The sequence below is a fragment of the Drosophila montana genome, unplaced genomic scaffold (genome assembly GCF_035044405.1).
Source record: "Drosophila montana isolate Dmon_TW-CO22-7 unplaced genomic scaffold, ASM3504440v1 contig_3282_1, whole genome shotgun sequence".
Taxonomy (NCBI): Eukaryota; Metazoa; Arthropoda; class Insecta; order Diptera; family Drosophilidae; genus Drosophila; species Drosophila montana.
In genome coordinates, this window is record NW_026998166.1 from 401,174 (window position 1) to 423,032 (window position 21,859).

Sequence of the window (21,859 nt, forward strand, 5' to 3'; positions counted from 1 at the left end):
TTTCGCATGTGCTGCATACTAAAGAGATGGCATTATCAGAGTGCCACGCCCATTTGGCTAAGAGCCGGCCATTAACTAAATGTTTAAATGAGCGTGGGAAAATTGCTCAAATTAAAAGAAAATATTCCAAATTTAAATGTTTTCATGCTGGACAAAAACAGCAAATGACAACGCTTGGAGCATTAAGCCATGTAAAACGATGCCTGTTGTTGCTGTTGTTGTTGTTGTTGTTGTTTGGACCATCTGACACGCACTTTCCATTCAATAAAGCTGAAACCGCACAATGGCGCAGCAATTTACACGCAATGCCCAGTTGGTATGTTGTCATTCAAGCGCCCAGTTCCAGCGACCCAAACACTATCCGATTTTTGCCGCTGCTCTTTTTATTGCTGTTATTGTTGTTGTTGTTGTTGTAACCACCAAATGCACAGCAGCCAGCAGCAGCAGCACCACCACCACCACCACCACCTCCAACAGCCCCCACCAGCCCCAACAGTAGCACAGCGCGCGAGCATTTTGCATTTTAATGAGTAAACGTTCAAGGGGGGGCGCTGGCTGTCTGCTTTTGGTAGCCACTGTGTGCCCATAGTGTGAGCACCGCATGTGCAAAGTGCGCCTGCAGGGCGTGGCGGGGTGCAGGGGCAGCAACTTTGGGGAGCGCAGCACAACTTCAGGTTGGCAAAAACAAATTTTACCTCGAAGTCCGCAGCATGCATTCAGTTTTTTATTTTGAAGATTCCAACAATGTGAAAGTTTTTCCACCCAATTTTAATTTTTTTTTTTGCCCGTAACCCCTCGAACAATTTGTATTTGCAATGAGAGCACAAAATGGCAACCGGCGAGCCGCGCTGCTCAAAGTCCACCTGCTGTTTGATTTGTGTCCTGTGTGCTCAGTGTTCGAAAGCGCACAAAAACCGAAAAGACTAAAAAATTAAAAAAACGAATTGGAATTGTCCGTTCTGCATTCGCGCTTCGACGATAAATATCCCCCCGCAATAGACCGTTAAAAAAGTGTGCTAAATATATTATCTTTGCCGTTTTTTAACACTAATTTTTGCTAGTTTAATATTAAAGTAGAAAAAACTATTGCTGCAAATATTTGCAAAACGCAAATTAAATTCAATATTAGGCACGCCACAGATTTTGGTAATTCGCTGTAATTTTGAGCGCAAATGAGAGCCATTGGCAATAACTTTTATGAAATTAAACTCAATATGGTTATAATTAAAATACCACAGAGAGATAAATTATAAATATGCTGATAAATCAATATCAAAAATGTTTGTGTAGTGAAAATATTTCTGAGAAAAAGGTATTCAAATTAAACTAGTAAGACCGGGGTATTATCCTATATAGACATGGGTCAATATTTCCCTCCCTCATAACTCGGTCAAAACTCAACCGATTTTCATAAAGTTTGCATTTTTGTTTACGGTTTGGCCTTTAGATCAATTTGGCATCTAAATCTGGCAACATTATTTTTGGTCAAAATTCATGTGAAAATGGTAACCTCAAATATCCTATATAGTCATGGGTCAAAATTTCCCACCCCCATAACTCGGTCAAAACTCAACCGATTTTCATGAAGTTGGAATTTTCGTTCATGGTTTGACCTCTAGATCAATTTGGCATCTAAGTCTGGGAACATTATTTTTGGTCAAAATTCATGTGAAAATGGTACCCTCAAATATCCCATATAGGTACGTCAAAATTTCCCACCCTCATAACTCGGTCAAACCTCAACCGATTTTCAAAAGGTTTTGCTTTTTGTTCATGGTTTAACCTTTATTTTCATTTTCAAAGATCTTTGAGAGAATTTATTTTACACGACTAAGCCGGAGTATATCCGCTAGTCTTATATATACAATATACAGACATTATGCCGTCGACCTCTAACTAGTTTATGACCAGATTATTATACTCTAGGGTTATTGAACATTAAGCTCTGGCATTCAAATAATTATATGATCAATTAACATGCGCTGTCATTAATTGAATTTAATGTGCTTTTTTCCACCCCGTTCTATATGTTTAAGTATTTATTGACGGCCATTAATCGCACATGAAATGTTATTGACACATTATAAAACTTAATTATAGATTTAAATTGAATTCTTTGCAGCCTTTGCACGTGCATTTTGTGGCCAACAGGAAATCTATTTAAATGTGAGTTCAAAATATTTATATACCTATCATAAGTCAATAAATTGAAAAATCAAAAATAGACCCGAAATTAGGGGCAAGCGTATCCGCTAACGATTTGCATGCCACTAATTTTATTAGCGTGCGGCATGTGGCAAAATGAAAATCAAAACCAAAATCATTGACATGTAACAATTTCATGGATCAAGTGGCGCAAATGTCACGCACAATTTTCATTGGGCGTTGTGGGCGTGGCCTGTCGTTCGTTATGCTGCTCGTGATTTGTGTCTGCTGCAGCGCCAATCACGTGTAAAGACGCTGCTGTGCGTTCACTTTTAGCCAGCACTGTGCTGGACTGTGGTAATATAACTTCATCTGGCTCGTTTTGGCGTGCCCTGCTAATTAGACCATGACGTGTTGTGTGCTGTTATGTGGCTTGTTCGCTTGCTGTTGTTCCTTTTGTTGTTGCTGTTGCTGTTGCTGCTGCCGTTGGCCAAACAAACGACGCGTCGCCCACACAAATCACGGGCATCGCAATTTTCAGTCGCAGCTAACTGTGATAAATAACTGCCGCCACGGAAGAAAAGTCTAGTTGAAATGGCCGCGGCGCAACTACAAACACGCCCCCCTGCCACTTACACACACACACACAAACACGCACATGCACAACCCTTTTTGCATTGCAAATCAACATGCCACAGGGTGCACAGGGCAACTGAGCCGAGCCTCGGGGCTCCGGCTAGGCCTGTTCGCCCGCCCGTCCGTCTATCCGTCCGTCCGGCCGTCTGTTTCTGTTTGTTTCACTGGCCGTTACGTTATATTGTAATAAACGCAATTTGCGCCATGAGTTATTACTGCGGCGTTTGCCAAAACGGATGTGCGAACGCAGGCAATACAAATGGAAACACGGCGCAATGCAAACGCTCAAGGATTTTGCTCTCACTCCTTGCGACTGCAGTAGGCGAAAAGGCGTGGCCAGGTTTTGTTTCTTTTCATTTTTATTCATCTAAGCAACAACAACAACAATTCGAGTTATATTAGCCGCTCTCTAAAACTTGCCAACTATTTTCCTCCCACAATAAATTCGTGCTTTTTACGTTTAGTTCTTTTTATTTTTATTTGGAGTATTGATCAAAATAGATATGTGTGTCCGAGGCTTGCGGTCATAAAAAATGCAATTTATCAAAAGGCAAAGTAATTGGAAATAGAGCGGAATTATTGATTGACTGATTGATTGATTGATTCAGTCTGATTGGCAGTAACAATTTTCATTTCAGCCATCAGAGAAATGTCATAAAATAATATATTGCTTAATGCTTAAGATGTGAATAATTGAATGTTTGATAGTTAAACTGATAACACATCGAATATTTATTGTTTAATTGGAATGCTTTTAATAAAAGCAATATTGTTGATAAGTAATTGATAGTTAATTGAAGCATGTAGAATAAAGCAATTTGTTCCTTCATTTGCAATAAGATCTAAATCTTTTGAAACATATTTATAAGCTATCGATTGTTTTACTATATGTATAATTTAAAATGTAACAAATTGCCACAAATTAAAAATTAAAGCAACAAAATTGTGTAAAAAACAAATAGCGACAAATGTTGCAGTCAACTAAGGCAAGAACAAAGGGCAACAATCAGTAGCAGAAAACCTGCTAAGGTTTTCCCTCAAAAAGACTGTCAGCGGCAGTTTTGCTGCTGAAATGCCGCAAAGCGTGGTTGTAGCCGCAAAATAATCGGAAGAGACAAGCGACAGGGAAACGAAATAAATGGCTAAAAGGCAGGCAGAGAGACAGAGTTGCAGACAAGCTAAATGCCTAAAGGGCAGGCTATACAAAAGGCACACACACACACAGAGAAGTGCACACACATACACAGCTAAAATGGCAACAAAATGGCGCCCTTTAGATTTGAGTAGCCGCGTTTTGTTGCCATGGCAGCAGCCGCTGCCGTCGCAGCTGCCGCCGCCGGATGAAGCAGCTGCGCTGGCTCGTCCACAGAAAAATCTCTGGGAATGCGATTCTTGTTTTGTTGCCGCTGCCAAAATGGCGGGCCGTGCGAATGCAATGGCTATATAGCATAAAACATAATGGCGTCCAATGATAAATAATGGCGCACATTTGTACAGTCAAAACAGGAAGCGCTCGTACAAAACTAAACGACAAATGGAATAATAACACGAAGTCAACAGCAGCGCAGACAGACAGACAAATAGAGAGCCGAACACTCAGACTGAAGCTGCCAAAATACGAAAAAAGTAAACACAGAAACGTAGATGGCAGCTCGCAGAGCAGCGCAACCCTTGTCCAAAAAGGAAAACTCCATCCGAGCCAAGCAAAATGTGAAATGCGAATAAACGTTATGTATAGCTAAATACTTTATTGAGGCAAAAACTTTACTCAGTTTTGCCGGCGCTCGACGTTATGCGACAGAGCGTAAAATTTTAGCTGAGCTTTGACTTTTTGGCTGTCAATAAAGTTGTTGTTGCTCGTCGTTGTTGTTGTTATAGTTGTTGTTATTTTTATTATACTCCTGTTCGTTGTTGTTGACACTGCTGTTGCCAAAAGCCGTGCATCAGTTCAACTTTATAAAACTCGTGGCGATTTAAAGTCGACGCGCTTAAGCTTTGCAGAGCATATTATAAACGTATATACGTTATATACGTGAGGTGGCAAATAATATCTCTTTATCCAAAAAACTGACCAATCATATTATAAACGTATATACTTTATATACGTGAGGTGGCAAATAATTCTCTTTATCCATTATCAAAGATCAGTACAAACATATTATCAATATAATATAAATCTACCTAAATTATTATAATAAAACAAAAATAATATAAATGTTTCACTATTTCATCCCATTTTCATCCCATTTTCATACCATTTTCATACCATACATTGCTTCTAAATATTACGCATAATTGTTTATTCCAAGTAATTGAATTGAAATAATTTTAATGCAAAACTGTCTAACTGAGCGTATGAGCTCTTGTTTCATGCTTAAATGGTTCTTAAAGCTCTCGTTACTCTCTTTAAACTTTTTCGGATTCAATTGAATTCAATTTTATGCACAATATAAAATCTATACACATCAACAAACTCTCTCGAAAAAAAAACTCGCTGCAAGCACTTCGAAAACCCTCAGCAAATGTCAGCTAAATTTCAACTATTGCAATATTCGCAGCTTTCGTTTGGGGTTTTTTTTATTATTTATTTCGTTTTTGATTCGATTTATTTTTCTCTATCTTTTTCAACGCACTTGGACTGCAAATCGTGTAATGGTGGATTCTTTATCGAGTGCGCGAAATGAATGCGAAAAATGTTCACCCAAAACAAATTGAATTTTGATGGCTGAGCACAGGGTTTTTATTTTTTATGTTCGACCATTTTTAACGCTCGTATAGTGAGAAAAAGAAGGTTGTAGTCGAGTGCATCCGACTGCTAGATGCTCTGCTCTTTAATAGCTAGAAAAGTTATCGATTTTTAGTTGAACTATTCTGAAGACTGAACCAAATCAAGATAGGTCAATAAGAAAAACGCAATCAGATGCGTTTATAAGCCGTAATATGGTACAACAATGTACAACCCATAGATTAACATAGATTTAATTGTAACTTTTATAGTTTTTACATTTCTAGAACACATGTTCAATATGCTCGATTAGCAAAAGTAGAGTATAAATAGCTGCAAAAGTTGTTTGTGGCAGGTTTTTTAGAGGCACTTTGAAGCAGTGCGCACAAAACAGAAAATAAAATAATAAAAAACCCAATCATAAACACAACCAACGCAAACTTGCTGCGCCACGTTATGAAATGTAATTCTATGGCTTGACCCAAAAGAAATTGTAATTTTCTATGGCATACTTTGAGGAGCCTTTGCAACATATGCGACAGCAAATTGAAAGCTATTATTTGCGCTCGGACAAAGAAAAACATCCAACAAAATTTGTAGATATGTTTGTTTTGCCATCAAATAAAAATGTGAGCTGTGTTTCTGTTACGCCGCCCATTTGTTACGCCTGGTACACAGAATAATCATTAAGTGCAAAAACAAAAATATGTTGTTGAACGCATTTTACAAGCTCTCGCTTTGTAACGCTCCTAAATCATTTTATTGGCTCTCGAGTGTTGTTTGCCTTGGTAAATCACAAAATTCAAATCCAAGCCCAAATCCGAATCGAAGTCTTAATCCTTGTACGTGCGCATGTCAGCAATAATTCTTGTTAAACTGTTTTCGACAATACTTGATGCATTTCTCATGTATTTGCCCATTATTTTGATTGGCTTTAAGCAAATTTGCCTGTTGCTTGATATTTGCTGCTGCATTTCTTGTTGCGTCTTTGTGAATTTGGATTCTTGTTTAATTTGACCAAACAATTTACTCAAATTGCAAAATAATCAAAGCATAATAATTGCAACAGAATTACTTGTCCCAGAGCTGAAAACATTTGCGTTCTCTCTAAGAGCTAGCAGTTGGCAAATTGCAGATCAAAGTTTTCTTTGGGGGATCTTATAATTAAATGTACAAAGGCCTTAAATATTTGGAAAGGCATTCGCATGAGGGGATTGCTAAATAAGAACTCGACTACTGTCGTTTATTTAAGATATTATAATTATTTTGATTTATTATAATTTAAGTAGGATATATGCTGTTAATAAGCATAACAATATACAACAATATAAACATAAATAAAATAACTAGAAAGCAGATTAACAACCTTCAGTTAAGGTTTTTAAATTAAATATATATTTTTAGTTGATATTTTAGCTAGTCATTTGTCATTTGTCAGCTAGTCATTTATTAGTCCAATTTATTTAATGCATCGAAATGTCTTTTTTATAATCATGTTCATTTAAATACATGTGATTTTATCAGTTTCTAAAATATGGCTAAACAGGCCACAGAAAACTCAAGGGCGTGCTGTTAGTCAAACCGCAACACAAATGCAATTTAAATGCAATCCCAATTAGATTTTTGACAGCCCGCTCTAAAGCCAACAAGAACAACAACAACAATTTCTGTAAAAACCACAAGCTACAACAACAAGAACAACAAAATTGGTAGCCATCAAATTGACTGTCAAAACTGTTGGCCAAAAAAAAAATGCGATTTGCATTTTTAATTTGGGTTAAGATAGCGCGCATTACGCATGGAAGGCAGGTTGTGTGCTATATATGTGTGTGTGTGTGCGTGTGTGTGTGACACAGGTTAGCCTGAGACCCAGCACGAAGTCCCTAGCCACCCACCCAGACCCCCCACACACACACACAAACACACCCAGCTATGTGACACACTTGTTGTTCTTGTGCGTTGTGTATTGTTTTAGTTAGCATTTGGCCGCCTTCGAAGGTTGCACAGCACCATCAACAATACATACACACTCACACACATACTCCCTCCCCCCCCACACACACACAAACTTATAAGCGTACAATATATTTTATGTAGCGTAAACTAAAACTTGCTAAATATTCACCATGCTCAACTGTCACATTGAAAAACTCGCAGATGTACGACTCCCGTCCTTCCCTTGCCCTAACGCCCTTTCTCTCTCCCTCTCTCTCTCCCTCTCTCTCTCCCTCTCTCTCTCCGTCTCTCTACCCCTGCCCCCCTCGAAACCCCCTTCGCGCGTGCAGCATATAGAAAATTTATGCCGCGAAACTTTTGCTACGCGATTTCCACAGCGTTTTCTCGCGCGGGGCGAGCAGCTCTTCAAAATTTAGGCCAAAACACTTTGGAGCCAGAAGAGCATCACGATGCGGCGGCAGCAGCGAGGTCGGGTTGGACGAATGGACGACTGGATAGATGGATGGCTGGCTGGTTGGCTGGCTGGATGGCTGGATGGGTGGCAACTGCTGCAGAAGCGAGCAAAACATCAAAATGAAATATGCCATAAACGATATTTACTGGATGTTTTTGTTGAGTCTCTGCTCTGGACAAACATGTGCTTCAAAATAACAAAAAGCAACTTTGGAAATTCAACAGAATATTAAATGTAAAAACGGGCGGAAAATAAAACATAAAACATATACGAGAAGCTAGCTTTGAAGAAAATTAACATTTTGCTAGGGACAAAATTTAATTCGCACATATATGGACTCAGTTGGCTTGGCTCGTTAATTAAATATGCCTGAATAAGTCATGAAAAAGAACTTAATTAAGCTATGCGAAATGCAAAAGAGCTTATAAATATATATATTTATATATAAAATAGATATATATATAAGATACTTGATCTGTATATACTATTCTAGAAGCTACAGGTCAGATTCGTTGAATCCATCCTTTAAAGCATTTACTCTCAAAAATAAAAGTTAAAACAATTATAATTGAAATTAATGTGGGCATGGTGTTGAGCTCTTGTAAAGGACAAACGAATAGTTGCAAGAACTGAAGAAGTTTGTCTTAACAAAATTTGGAGTGTGTTCGTTCTTGCATATAAAACACGAAATTAATGCTTAATTAAGTGAGTTGCTTTGTCTGCAAAGGATAATTTAACCAGCCCCCTTTGCACATGTGTGCACGTGCACGTGCATGTGTGTGTGCGAGTGTGTGTGTGCCTGTGCCTGTTATGTAATTAGAAGTTTGTCAGTTCAGAAACTGTACGAACAGCAGGCAATGAACAAAGCTTGTTAAGTGCCAACGCAAATTTGTGACTCGATTTCACGACTTTGCCTTTACACGAAACTTAAATTTGCATTTTCATAATTTATGACACTGTGCGGCTGCTGCTGCTGCTTCTTCTTCTTCGACTTGGTGTATGCGCAACCCTAAGTTATGCTACATTCCGTGTGGCAGCAATAAAAATTAGCAATGCTCTTGCACAGTTGCACGCTCCACAGCTGCAGTTTATGACGTTTTATCTGGTGAGGAGATGCCCCCGATTCCCTCGCACTCCCCCTGGATAGGTCCCTCAAGGCTTTTAGCTGAACTTTTACGTGTCCTGTGTCTCTGATATTAGCTGGCCATTAGTTTTGCCGAGCTTTTTGTGCTGCCTTGTATTGTGGGTGTTGCAAGTTGGCAAAGTTTTTTATCGCAATATCCCGAAATAAAAACTGCAGCTGTGTCCTGTAAGAGCTGAGCTCAATAATACGCAAGGACATGCCGTAAAAGTTTTGCGGATTTTCCAATCTTTAAGCTTTGTCTAGGTAAAACAGCAGCCGTCAGCTGCCACAAAGGGGGGGAGGGAGGGTGGTCCGAGGTAGTGTGCATATAAAGCTGCATAACTTTGCATTATCAACAGCGTTGCCTCTCACACCCTTCCCCGCAACTCTCCCCTCTCTTATGCAACTGTGGGCCGTGTGTTGTGCTCCTGTTTGTGCTTTGCATGCGTGCAGGTTTTCATTTTTCATGCACTGCATAAATTGCATGCCTTTTCCCTTTTTACATGGCATGAAAACAAAGGAGCACAAGAAAGCACAGCTGCCAGTTTTGGGCATCGCACATTTTATACTCTTGCGGACATGTGAGAGAGTTCTGATCATTTTTAATAGGAGCTTTTGATGTAATGATAGTATAATAATATATAATATATAATCGAATGTGGACAAGATTTTGTTCAGTTTAAAGCTTTTATTTGCCAACTTTTGTCAACATATATTGTAAGTTGAAAAGTTGTTTAAGCTTATTTCTAGCCACAGAGGTACCTCTAAAAAATATTGCGAGATAAAGAGCAAAGAGAAAGGTATAAAAAAAGACAGAAAAAAAAAAGGAAAAGTATAACTTATCAGAACGTAATTGTTAACAGATCATTTCTATGGCATCTACATGATATATATAGTGTTCCGATCCCGATATATGGAGTTTCTTCTTACTCCTTACCAAATTTCATGACGATGGCCTTAAGACTGAAACTTTAATTAGCATAGGACTAGAAATGGCTATATAAATCGGTACTAACGACATTAAACTATCCAATCTATTAACGATGTTTGTATAAGTTAAGATCAATCATTTAACTTGGTTCTTATAATTTAAATCTAATTAAATACTTTTGCATTTCTCAAAATTCCGAAGCAAAGAGCAACAACGAACACACATATTCAAAATTAAATTTTAATCTAAAACATGATTATTTATTTTATCATGTGTTATATTGATATATCGCGAGCTATTCGCCCATTGTATGGTTGCATTTGATATATGAGTATATTATCAAATGAGTATATTAGCTGATGATAAATTCGACCAATTCTGTTTTTATTACCAAATACTATAAATATATATGCTTTATCGGCTATTGCACTCTTCATGACAAAATTGGAATAGACTCTGAAGGGTATTAAAACTTGCTAGTAGCTACCCCTTTTCTTTGAGCGCTTTTCCCTTTTCTTTCGTCATGTGCGCTATGTTTTCGCATTAGTGACGGAATGCCAGAGCATAAAAAAAATACAAGCCACCCTTGGGGCAGGCGCTGTGTGCGTGTGTGTGTGTGTGTATGTGTGCGTGTGTGTGTGTGTGTGTATGTGTGCGTGTGTGCAGTGCATAAATTTTTGGGCAAAACAATGCGCTGGAAAATTTCTAAAACAAACACGCGCCATTCAAGTGGGCGACTCAATCAGTCGGAGCTAACTCCAGCCCCCGCACACTCGAGTTTGCCTCCCCAATTTGCAATACTGCATCCAATCAGGCATTCATACTTAACAAAACCCCATTTCATGTGTTTGCTTTTTGTTTTTTCTGTTTTTTTTTTTTTTTTTTTTAGAGAGGCTGGTGCGGTGGTTCTTCTAATTGTTACGAGCATTTTCCTGTTGGACTTGGCACGCGTTCGCCGTCTGTCACCCAACCCCCATTCTCTCGCGCTCTCTCTCTCCCTCTCTCTTGAAACTCTCTCAAAAGTCTTTTCACTCTGCGCATGCTCAGCAGCTGCTCAGCATTTCATTTCGTTTCATTTTCATTTCGTTTCATTTCTCATTTCTCATATCTCGTTCTTTCTCTCTCCACCCTCGCTCTCCCTTTTCCCTCTCTCTGACTCCCTCCCTGTCTCTCTGGTGTGTATTGGTGTAGCATTTTAAATGAATGAAAAATATTGTCGTAAATTTCTTGTATTTGGCTTCCCAGGAAAAAAAACTAAAAAAAAATGAACAGAAACTAACCTCAAACTATGCCGACGCCTACGCCAAGTGCAACGCATTGTCAAGTGTTTTTAGTTGGGTTCCTCTCCTGCTAAATGAATTATGTTTATCTGGCATTTATGTCCTGGCGCACACAAGTGGCCTCACAGGCACTACCAACCTCTACATACATGTTTGTATTTCTTTTCTTTTTTTTTTTTTTTGGTTGCCTGTGCATGACACACATGAACTCGCGTTGCAAGAGGCAGCAACCGTAACAATCAGTTCTATGTGCAACGCATACGAGATTGTGCGGCAACCCCTCCCTCTGTGAGAAACTAGATATACTTGTAGCTTAGGACTATTGATTGGGTTTAGTATGCGAGTGCTTGGGATAAGGATAATGATTTTCGGGTATGCTCTCAAGTGGCTTGCTGAGTTTTACAAAATTGAGCCACTTAAGAAGCGGGCAGTGTTGGTGAATGTTCACAAGGAACGCATGCTTTCAACCTCTTTGAAGTTCTCAGAAGTGAGAAGTGTTGGTAAACTATGGACAATGCAAGCTGTGTTAAAAAATTCATCATTTTGACTTAACTCAAGCCTTAAGTCGAAATTTGCTTGGCTTAAATTTGTTAGTGTTGGTAAATGATAGCTAAGGGAAAGTCTGTTTACATAAGTTAATTTTTTAGTTAACATCTTGTTCAATAAAAAATCCAGAACATTCCACTATATCTACCTTCTGAAAGTGTTGGTAAACGAAAGTTACATAATACTTCGATTAAAGTAGTTGCGATTCATATTCTACCTGCAGCTCAACAATTTTCATCAACTTTTAACTGCCTGCACTTAAGAGTCGCATGCATAATTAATAGGTTCATTCTCCTCTCGCATGCGTTGAGGAAATCAATAAAATTTTAATGAAAATCATCAACAGAAAAGCATATAATGCGAGCAAATGAAACAGATGAAGTGCGACAGTTGATGCAGTTGCAACATGAATGCATTTATGAAAAATTGTTAATCAACTGAACAGCAGGCTGAACAACGCAAAGCCCCAGCCTAACCCCAAAGGCGGCGCAATCCCAGAGCCCAGACCCAGACCCACACTCAGAACCAGACCCAGCTCTGCTGCCTGTCACAATTAGCGAGTGCAACGCGGAAAAAATGCAGCAAATGAAAAACAAAAACAAGTCAAATTGGTTCAGTTAAGAGTGCTCAGCTAGGATATACCCAGGCCTGAAGTGGCACAACTAACAGAGATGGATTTATTAGACATTTACGCGAAAGTTAGACAAAACAATTTAAAACAAAAGTGCTCTAGTCGGGAATGCTCGACTAGTTGATACGCTGAATCTTCTTCTTCTTCTTCAGGCATAAAATGAAAGATACTTTATCTGTTAAGAGTGATGAGTAAAAATCAGATTTCGATATCGATTTTAATCGATTGCTTAGAAACAGGACAAATTATCGATATCGAACTGATGCTGCGTGGCTTCTCAGAGAAACTACGTTCTCTAAGTCTAAGTCTCTTGCTTTTATAGATTCTGCGATCCCCGAGATCTTCAGATTGACTAATCTCAAGTAGATGCTTCATTTTCGCCTATTACATGCTCTTTTCAAAGTGAGTACGTCCCTTTTGGCTTTGTTTTACAGGGTATTTAGAAAAAGTAAAACTACAGCAGACGTTTTTTTAAACTGTTACATTGTAGATTGTGCTGGGCTGTGCAGCGAGCGCATATTTTTCAACAATTCATGAGCTTGTCTGTGAGTTAGTTGAACTTTTTTGCGAGTCATGTCAAAGTCGCATCGATTCGAGGCATGAAGAATTGCAACGGACAACGTGCCATTAACGAATCAGAACGAGAGACAGAGAGAAGAAGAGTTCAACTGACAGTCAGTCAGTCAGTCAGTCAGGTAGGCAGACATTTGATTGGCAGTGCAGTTTGAGTCCCTGGCCATGTTTGAAAGGATTCAATATTTGCTTATTGAGCTACGCTTGAAATGACTGGCCAACAGCAACAATGGCCAAATGTGTTGACCAGGCAACTGCCTGTCTGCGTCTTCTGCCTGCACTGATTTCCTTTGTACAGCTCGCTTCATGCGTAATTACTTGTCATGACAACCAAATATTTGTATATACCCATTTGCCACAAAGGATAGCGTCGCCATTTGCCTTTTAATTGTGAGTTTTCATCAAGTGTTGCAAAAACTCTGGTCTCCTGAGGCCGCACACAAAACACTTTTTCCCCCCAACGCACACAAATTTCTGTTGACAGTCAAATTTGTCGAGCATTGAAATTTTGTATTTTATTTTGTATCTTAATTGATGTGGTCATGTGAAAAACCAATAAAAGTTGCTTACCACAAAAAAAAAGTTTCTTACAATTCGCTTGAGCATTGAACGTTTTCCATTTTGATGCTTCATTATTTTTGGCATTTGAAAATGTTATTTAATAGTTTTTCCCGCACAACTTCATATGAGTTTAGACTATTTCCTGTGCCCATAACCCCTATTTCATTAGCTACAAATGAGCTCCCATTTCATTGCTCAACTCATTTAGTTTCATTAATTGCCCAACCTAAGTTTAGCTTCGTCTGTTGCGTCTATTAATGGATGTCTGTGCGTTCAATTTTCAAAATGTCTTCACATCGCGACATTTAAATATGTCAGCTCCTAATTATGACAGTAAAGTAAGAAACCAGCTACAAAAACTGGCAGCGCAATTTTAAAAGCACTTAAGAGAAGTAGCAAGACATATTCCACACCAATTCTTTGATCATTAAATTGAAATAGCAAAACTATCGATAAAAATGTCGATACTATTGTGAGCTTTCGATATTAACAATCAAGTCTATCTATTAGAAAATCTATCGAATATGCTTAACAACGATACTTTTCTGGGAATAGTTCGAAAAGTTTACATTTAATTAGAGAATATTTTAAAGATCGATTATCGATTAAGCTGCCTATCGACTATCGCAACCAACGTATATTGTTTATTGTGCAACACTGGCGCAACGAAATTATTTTATTTTTAGTATTTAATGTTCTGCACTCACCATTGTGTCCCATGTTCGTGATGATGACCCAGAAATCGATAGTCTTATCCGGTCCAAGCTCCTCAAAGTCCCACTTCTTCTTCACGCGCACCGCTCCATTTGTTTCCACCGTCACCCAGGGATTATCGTCGCGTATTTTGAACGTTTCCTTATCCGTTTCCTTCTCCAGCTGAAACACGGACTTGCCCTCGGTGTCGCCATCGGCCTCGGTGAACTCGATACGTTTGGTGGGTCGCACAGCGCGCGTAACGCGTCGCTTCTCCCGATGATGCGAATGCTCGTTGACCGCATCGTGCTCCAGGTGCTGCATTATAAATGACACCGGCTCGGGTGCCAGAAACTCCAACAGCACCTTGGCCGGCTGGGCGCTCAGCAGGCTGGGATAGCGCAGATCATGGGCAATTACCTCGAGCAGCAGCTCATTGGTGGTCGGCTCGCCGGCGAGCATTAGCTCGCCCGTCTGTGGCACAATGATGACCACATTGCTGGGTGATTTCAGGCGATAGGCAATCTTGTCGCCATCGGCATCGGTGGCCTCGACGCGGCCCAATATCGCGAAGCGCTGCCAGCTGACGCTGTTGTTGCTGTCACTATTTAGCGCCTTCTTGCCGGCAATGGCAAACTTGTAATCCTGCGACTTGAACACGGGCCTGTTGTCGTTCTCATCGAGCACAGTGATTTGTATCTTGGACACCGTCTTGTCCAGGCCATCCACATCGGAGGCCTCCACGGAGAGATCATAGTGCGAGCGCTCTTCCCGATCCAATGGACGATTCGTGACCAGCCACACGCCCGACTCATCGTCGCCCTCGATGACCAGCGATTTGGCATTCAGCTGGACATTCTGATTGGCGCGACGCTCCTGGAGCGCAAAGGCATCATCCACATTGCCATGGATGATGGTGTAGCGCACCTTCTTCGGCTGTGCCAGCTCCTCATCCAATATGGAGCCACTGAATGCCTGCATGAGGGGCACGCCACGCACACGTGTGCCCGCCGGATGATTCTCGCGCACCTCGCCGCTGGCATCGAGCAGGGAGCCAGAGAAGCGCAACATATCCTTGCGATGCATGACAAATAGCTGCAGATTATGCGTATTGGTCGCATTCGGTGTCTGTTCGACGACCACCAGCTGCACAGGTCGATTCACAAGCGGCGATATGTCCGCCGTGGTCATTACAACGCCATCGTCCAGCACGGTGAAGTACTTGGAATAATCGCTGTCCAGCATGTGATAGGCAGCAGCTCCAGCTCCTCCACCAGCTCCTCCTCTATGATGAGCTGCTGTCCCGTTGGGATGTTGCAGCGGACGCGTCTTGAATTTCTTGATGCTAAAGCCCGGATAGGTGTCATGGGGCAGCACCAGCGACATCTCGCTGTGCCCGTTGCCACCATGTTGAGCGTTGGCCTCCGCCTCGCCGGGACTGCCCGCCAGCATTCTGGCTGCATTTTCGGCAGTCAGTCCAGCAAAGCTGCCTGCCGCCTGCTGTTCGCCAGTTGCTGTCGCCAAGCCAATGTTGCTCAGGTGCAACAGCAACATGGACAGCAGCAGCAGCATGTGAGTTATGCGCCTGGTGGCAGGTAACGGGATGCTGGTCATACGTTGCCTTTGCGGTTGGAGTCCTCGCATTGGGGGCGCCAACGGGCAACGTCGTGCCGCCATTTTGGTTGGGGGCACGCGTTGACTTGTTATTGTTGCTGCTGTTGTTTTTGTTGATGCTGATTTTCTTATTGTTTATTTGGAGTTAATTATTAAATTGAACGCCGCGTGGCCTCTTTCGGGTTTTGTCGTTTTAATCGCTGGTCTTACACGTTGCACCTGAATTATTCATCGAGTTTGTTTTTATTCTCTCTCGCATTCGTTTTGGGTTTTTATATGGGAACACCCTTAATGTTTATCGTTCGGCTATTCAATACATTGTTGTTGCTGTAGCTGCGACAGGCTGCAATGAGAGAAACGTGAGAGGAAGTTAATGTTAAATTCTTCTGCGCTTTTTCTATATTAAAGTTTCAACAAAAAAGTTAATGTGGCCTTTAGACCATATTTTGCAAGTTAATTAATTTGCTTAAGTTCTATTAAAACGGAAACAACATAGAAAGACAGGCAATGTTTCGGGTGTTTTTTTTTAAAGACAGGCATATTGATGCGTTATATCAAACCAACATGAGCTTGAAGAATGTAATATCCCAAGGAAAACGAAAATAACATTTTCGCTTGTAATTCTCAAGTTGTTTAAGCGTCTACTCAATTAACTTTCTTCTTTCATTGCAATCAATTCTGCTTTTTAAGTCAAATATTTGTTTGACGCTGACTTAAATCAATTATAAGAACAAAGAAACATACAAATTAAGGCTAAAAAGTAGCTATGCACCAGTCAGCATTTGGAAAAGTGCCCTTGAATAAGACTGGGAATTACCCTATCATAAAAAAAAATTCAATAATTCGCTTTTCTTGTAGAGTGTTATTTTGACAAGACAAAATATATATATTTTATTTTTTTTTTTAAGTTTTTTATAACCAAATTGTTTACTAATTTTGTTGATTTCAAAAAAATATATAGCGACAACTAGATACCCTTTATGCTGACAGGCATTTATCTGTTAATACTTTGCACACTTCTGACATACCCTTTTTACGTTTTATACAATTACAGAGTATACAAATTGTGAACTTTTTACTTTTTAAATTGGTTGTCAGTGCAACACGAAGCACAAAATGTTGCACAAAGCGAAAACTTTTTAATGACATTAGCAGCAAAATATTAAATATTCAAGATATTCGGCACACGTGCTAAAGGAAAGAGAAAAATAGAGGGGAGAGGGTGTGATGAGAGAGGGAGAGCTGAGAGAGGGAGAGTTTGGGAACGAAAGAGTGAAGTCTGCGTTTTTGCCTTTTCCCTGACAAGATGAAATTTTTGCTTTCGAGGTGTCGGCTGTCCTTTGATGCAGCCAGCGCTCTGACATGCTCTACATAGGTCTCGACTCATGGCTTTTGTATTACGAGTTTTGGTTTTTTTTTATTATTATTATTTCCACCCCGTGCATGTACAAATGTGTGCCACACATGGCCGCCCTTGAAAATTTGCTCTGTGTGTGAACATTATTTTAATTACCCAACCCGGGATCAGACCCGGCACGCACCCTGTCATTTAAGCCCTAACAAAGGTACACAAAGTGCACGTTACCCGGCGCCGGGCAGGAAGGCACATACGGAATTTACAACAGCTGCGCAGGCGCCGCCACAGACGTCAAAAATATTTTTTTTTTTTTTTTTCGATATTGGCCGTTTCACGTTTCTAGTTTTATGAGCTGCAATGTGTTGACAATAGTTTTATTTGCTTTTTACGCGTAATTATCGGGCGGATTTCGGGTTCAGCAAATGCACTTTGCGCAGCCAACGAAAAAAGAAGGCCTAGAGTATCAGAAAGAGATGCACAGAGGGTTGTCTATCAGAGAGAGAGGGCAGACAGCTGACTACACATGCTTGTCATTAATCTAACGATCCTATAACAAGGCTATGTTAATTATTGACTTTGTCGGGAACTGAAACAATGACAAATTGTGCAGTTGATTGCGAGAGTTGTTCCTAATGGGATGATATATGCTATAGGAGAGAGGAAAACTCCCCGAGCATCAACTAAGGGAGAATATGCAACATTTTGTGTAGCATCTATTAAAAGTGCTGCCATGAAAATCAGCTCTAAAAATAAATTTCATTTTTATAGGATTTTGTAAGTGGGAGAAAATTGAAAAAATCATTTCTATTCTAAGCTATGAGAAAACTAATGGGATTTAAAATTATTGAAATTTAAAATTTATTAAACTACAATAAAATAATAAAAAACATTTGAATCTTGGGTTATAAACCATTTGGTTTTTAAATTATCTCTATATATAAAACTGTTTGTCCTGACTGACTGACTGACTGACTGACTGACTGACTGACTGACTGACTGACTGACTGACTGACTGACTGACTGACTGACTGACTGATTGGTGATCAACGCACAGCCCAAACCGTAAGAGCTAGGAAGCTGAAATTTTCACTGTAGCTACCTTATGTGATGTAGGTGCACGTTAAGACGGGGTTTCGGGAAATTCCACTCGCAAGTGTGGAAAAATCGCGAAAAACGTTTGTATGTAACTTTTTTGTTTACCATCGGATTGGCCTCAAACTTATTTTCAAAGATCTTTGTTCAAATTCATTAAAGGGGTGTTTCACACTTTTTGAAAAATGCATTCCTCCTTGGTGGAAATAGAGGTCAAAGATTTGGTGGGTGACGTTTTGCGCTCAAATTCATTTCCAGAGATCTATAAGAAAAATCATTTGATACGTGTTTCACACTTTTCGCAGAATTCAAACTTCTTCGGGGGGAATGCGATTTAAAGATTTTTTGGGCGAAGTTTTAAGTTGTGTCCGATTTGCTTCAAACTTATTTTCAAAGCTCTAAATAAGAACTTAATAAATACGTATTTCAGCGATTTGGGAAATTCCACCCGCAACAGTGGTAAATTGGCGGAAAACGGTTGTATGAAAGTTTTTTGTTTACCATCCGATCGGCCCCAAACTTATTTTCAAAGATCTTTGTTCAAATTCATTTAAGGGGTGTTTCACACTTTTCGAAAAATCCGGTCCTCCTTGGTGCAAATGGGGGTCGAAGATTTGGTGGATGACGTTTTGTGTTCAAATTTATTTCCAAAGATCTATACGAAAAATCATTTGAGACGTGTTTCACACTTTTTGCAAAATCTAAACTCCTTCGGTGGAAAATGCATTTCAAAGATTTTTTTGGTGAATTTTAAGAGTTTTCCGATTTGCATAAAAGTTGTTTGATTCCCGTCCGATCAGTTTTAAAATCATTTTCAAAGCTTTTTTGATTTTATAACATACGTGCCACGGGCAAGGCCGGGTTATACCCGCTAGTCAATTAATTATTTTAATAAAATTTTAACCAATTTAAAAGTCATTAATGTCTGTTTCGGAAGAACTTGAGATACCTAATGGGCATGTTAGCTCCTGTATATATTATACATAAATCTGATTTAGTCTTATTTGAGAATAACAAGAAATGCTCTGCCCACATTTTTTAAGAAAATTTGAATTTTTTAGTATTTTTCGTTTAAGTTTATAATTAAAATTACTCCAAAAATGTACAAAAATATTCCGATAATCGACAGAGAAATTATTTTGGCAGCCCTTTGCCATGGAGCCAGTCGGCAAAAGGCACGCAAATACCTTTTGGAAATACCTTTCGGCTAAAAGTTGCATCAATCTAGTTTTAATTAAACACGGTACACATTTATCAACACAAACCCAACATTTCATAACTTTGTAGCGCGGTAAAAGCAGGCACAAAAAGAGGCGCACATATATTTTGATTTTGTTGCTGCAAATGTTGTATTTGATATTACGGATTTGATATTAGGGCTCATAAATTGGCTATGTGGCAATCAAAGTGGTCAAAGCATATTGGAAATATTTTGGTATATATGTGAATGTTGTTAGCAGCAAATATCAGGCATGTCGAGTGGCATGATATTAAATGGGCACAACGATTTTTTTGGTGTTGTGCGGGTGGGACTGAAGAGCTGTATATAGTAAATAAAATGCCATGAATTTTAATTGCATGCCATTGGCCAACACGGCACAGACAACAATACAACAATAAAAAAAATCAATAAAACTTGGCGAAGAGAAATAAATATAGGTAATATTGTCTATCAAAAAGCGACAATTAAAGCTTCATTAGGCAAGTTTTCTTCTCTGTTATTTTATTATTGCTTTTCTCATTCCTTTTTGGCATTGAGCGCATGCAGTTAATAAACGAAATGTTGAAGCACTTTTGGGCCAAACATTTTCAAAAATATTTATGACAGAACACAAAAAGAGCTGCCAGGCACAACACAAGCTTTTGTTAATACAAAAAAATGTGCTCTCCATTTGACTTTGCTGCGTTTATTTTTGTGTTTAGCTACTGAAACTTATTAAAATGCTGCCCAAATTTAAAATTCTAATAAACAATCTATGGCCAACGCCTTGGGTTATAATTCAGACGAAGATAAAAAATAAAATTATTGCCATAACCACAAAACGCGGCCGAATCCAGCTTCAAAACAGATGCACAGCAGGTGGTCCCAGGCGTCGATATTTAATCGATTTTAAATTGCGGCCAGCGTGTGGCTCTGGCGGGGGGCGGAGTAGGGGGTGTGGCTGCCAAAATATCCGCAGGCAATTGCTCAGCTCTGCTGCCCTTCTGGGCGTGGCAAAATAAAACAAATTATAAACCTTGCCCGGCGGCAACAACAGTGCTTTGCGTTTGTCCTAAAGCTTGGATTAAACTTTATTAAAATATTAACTAAAAACTAAACAAAAAAGTTTGATACTCGTTAGAGCTGTTTTAAGGAATAAATTGAATTGTGGTCTTTTAAATTATTCATAATTTTACTGGAAAAAGAAAATGAATAAACTATCTAGAGATTGCTAGACAAATCATATTTATATAATTTTGTATAACTCATATAAATATAATCTTGTACATATACAAAAAACGGTCCATTTATTTATGGCATATAAAATACAATTCCTGCATTTATGTAACCTAGCCCAATAAATCGTACAATATATTTCAGCTTCTATGCAAAGCAGACTCTATTTTTGCTCGCTTTTGTAATTCTCTGTATGGCTTTTGGCTGGCATTACGCATCAATCATTTGAATGGCTGCATAAATACATATATAAAGCAAATCAAATTCCAATATATATATATACATATACATAATTTATGCAGCTATGCCAAAGTAAAGCGCTGTGCATATTGGTCTGCAAACGCATTTGAGCGTGCCGCGTTTTTCATAAGACTTTGAAAAACGACTTAAAACTTGTTTTCTTATTCGCTTTATCTTTGCTTTTAATTAAGTGCCACTAAAAATTTGCGTTTATCTGGTACAAAAAAAGAAGAAATAAATGCTGGTAAAATATGTTACAACTAAAATTGTGACTGCAAAATACCCTGTAGCTAGGCTCCAAAGTACTCGCAATAACTTTAAGCCAACAACAAATGCAGGTACAAGGGAAAGGGCAATGGAGTAAAATAACTTTCGTTTTAAGCAAAGCACAAACTTATAACTTAAAAAGTAATGTTACACAAAGTTCTGCTAATAGATATGGTAGGCGAGCAAATTGAGTTCTTTGAATTTATAAATAAACTGGAAATACTATGCGACTTAACTGGGATGCTTCAACTCTTAACAGGCTCCAACCGTCTCATACCTATGAATATCCTCTATTGAACGTTTACAGAGTATAAAAAACAATATGAAATGTATTATATATAGCTCTTACAGCTGAACTTAGCTCTTAACAGACTCAATCCGTCTCATACCAGTTACACACCTTAGCAAATCCTTTATTTAACGCTTACAGGGTATAGAAAAACCATACAAAATGTATTCTCTTACAGCTCTTACAGCTGAACTGCGATGACTCAGCTCTTGACAGACTAAAGCCATCTCATACCACTCACACACCTTTGCATAACCCTTATTAAACGTTTACAGGGTATTATAAAACGACTTTTTGATTAATCAGCAG

General features: G+C 39.1%; 1 protein-coding gene and 1 long non-coding RNA gene across 11 annotated transcripts in view; one reads left to right on the plus strand and one right to left on the minus strand.

Moving 5' to 3' along the window:
- CadN (Cadherin-N) overlaps positions 1-21,859 on the minus strand; it is a 143,492-nt gene that overhangs the window by 108,067 nt on the left and 13,566 nt on the right. For all 8 annotated transcript variants that reach the window (XM_064690730.1, XM_064690726.1, XM_064690731.1 and 5 more), the window contains exon 2: positions 14,269-16,211. In XM_064690730.1, the coding sequence (XP_064546800.1) occupies positions 14,269-15,931 (1,663 nt within the window). In that variant the 5' untranslated portion in view covers positions 15,932-16,211. The remainder of the gene's footprint in view (positions 1-14,268; positions 16,212-21,859) is intronic.
- Positions 1-21,859, plus strand: part of LOC135434232 (uncharacterized) — a 195,279-nt gene that overhangs the window by 97,748 nt on the left and 75,672 nt on the right. For all 3 annotated transcript variants that reach the window (XR_010437190.1, XR_010437192.1, XR_010437193.1), the window contains exon 2: positions 2,123-2,166. This is a non-coding gene — a long non-coding RNA (uncharacterized LOC135434232). The remainder of the gene's footprint in view (positions 1-2,122; positions 2,167-21,859) is intronic.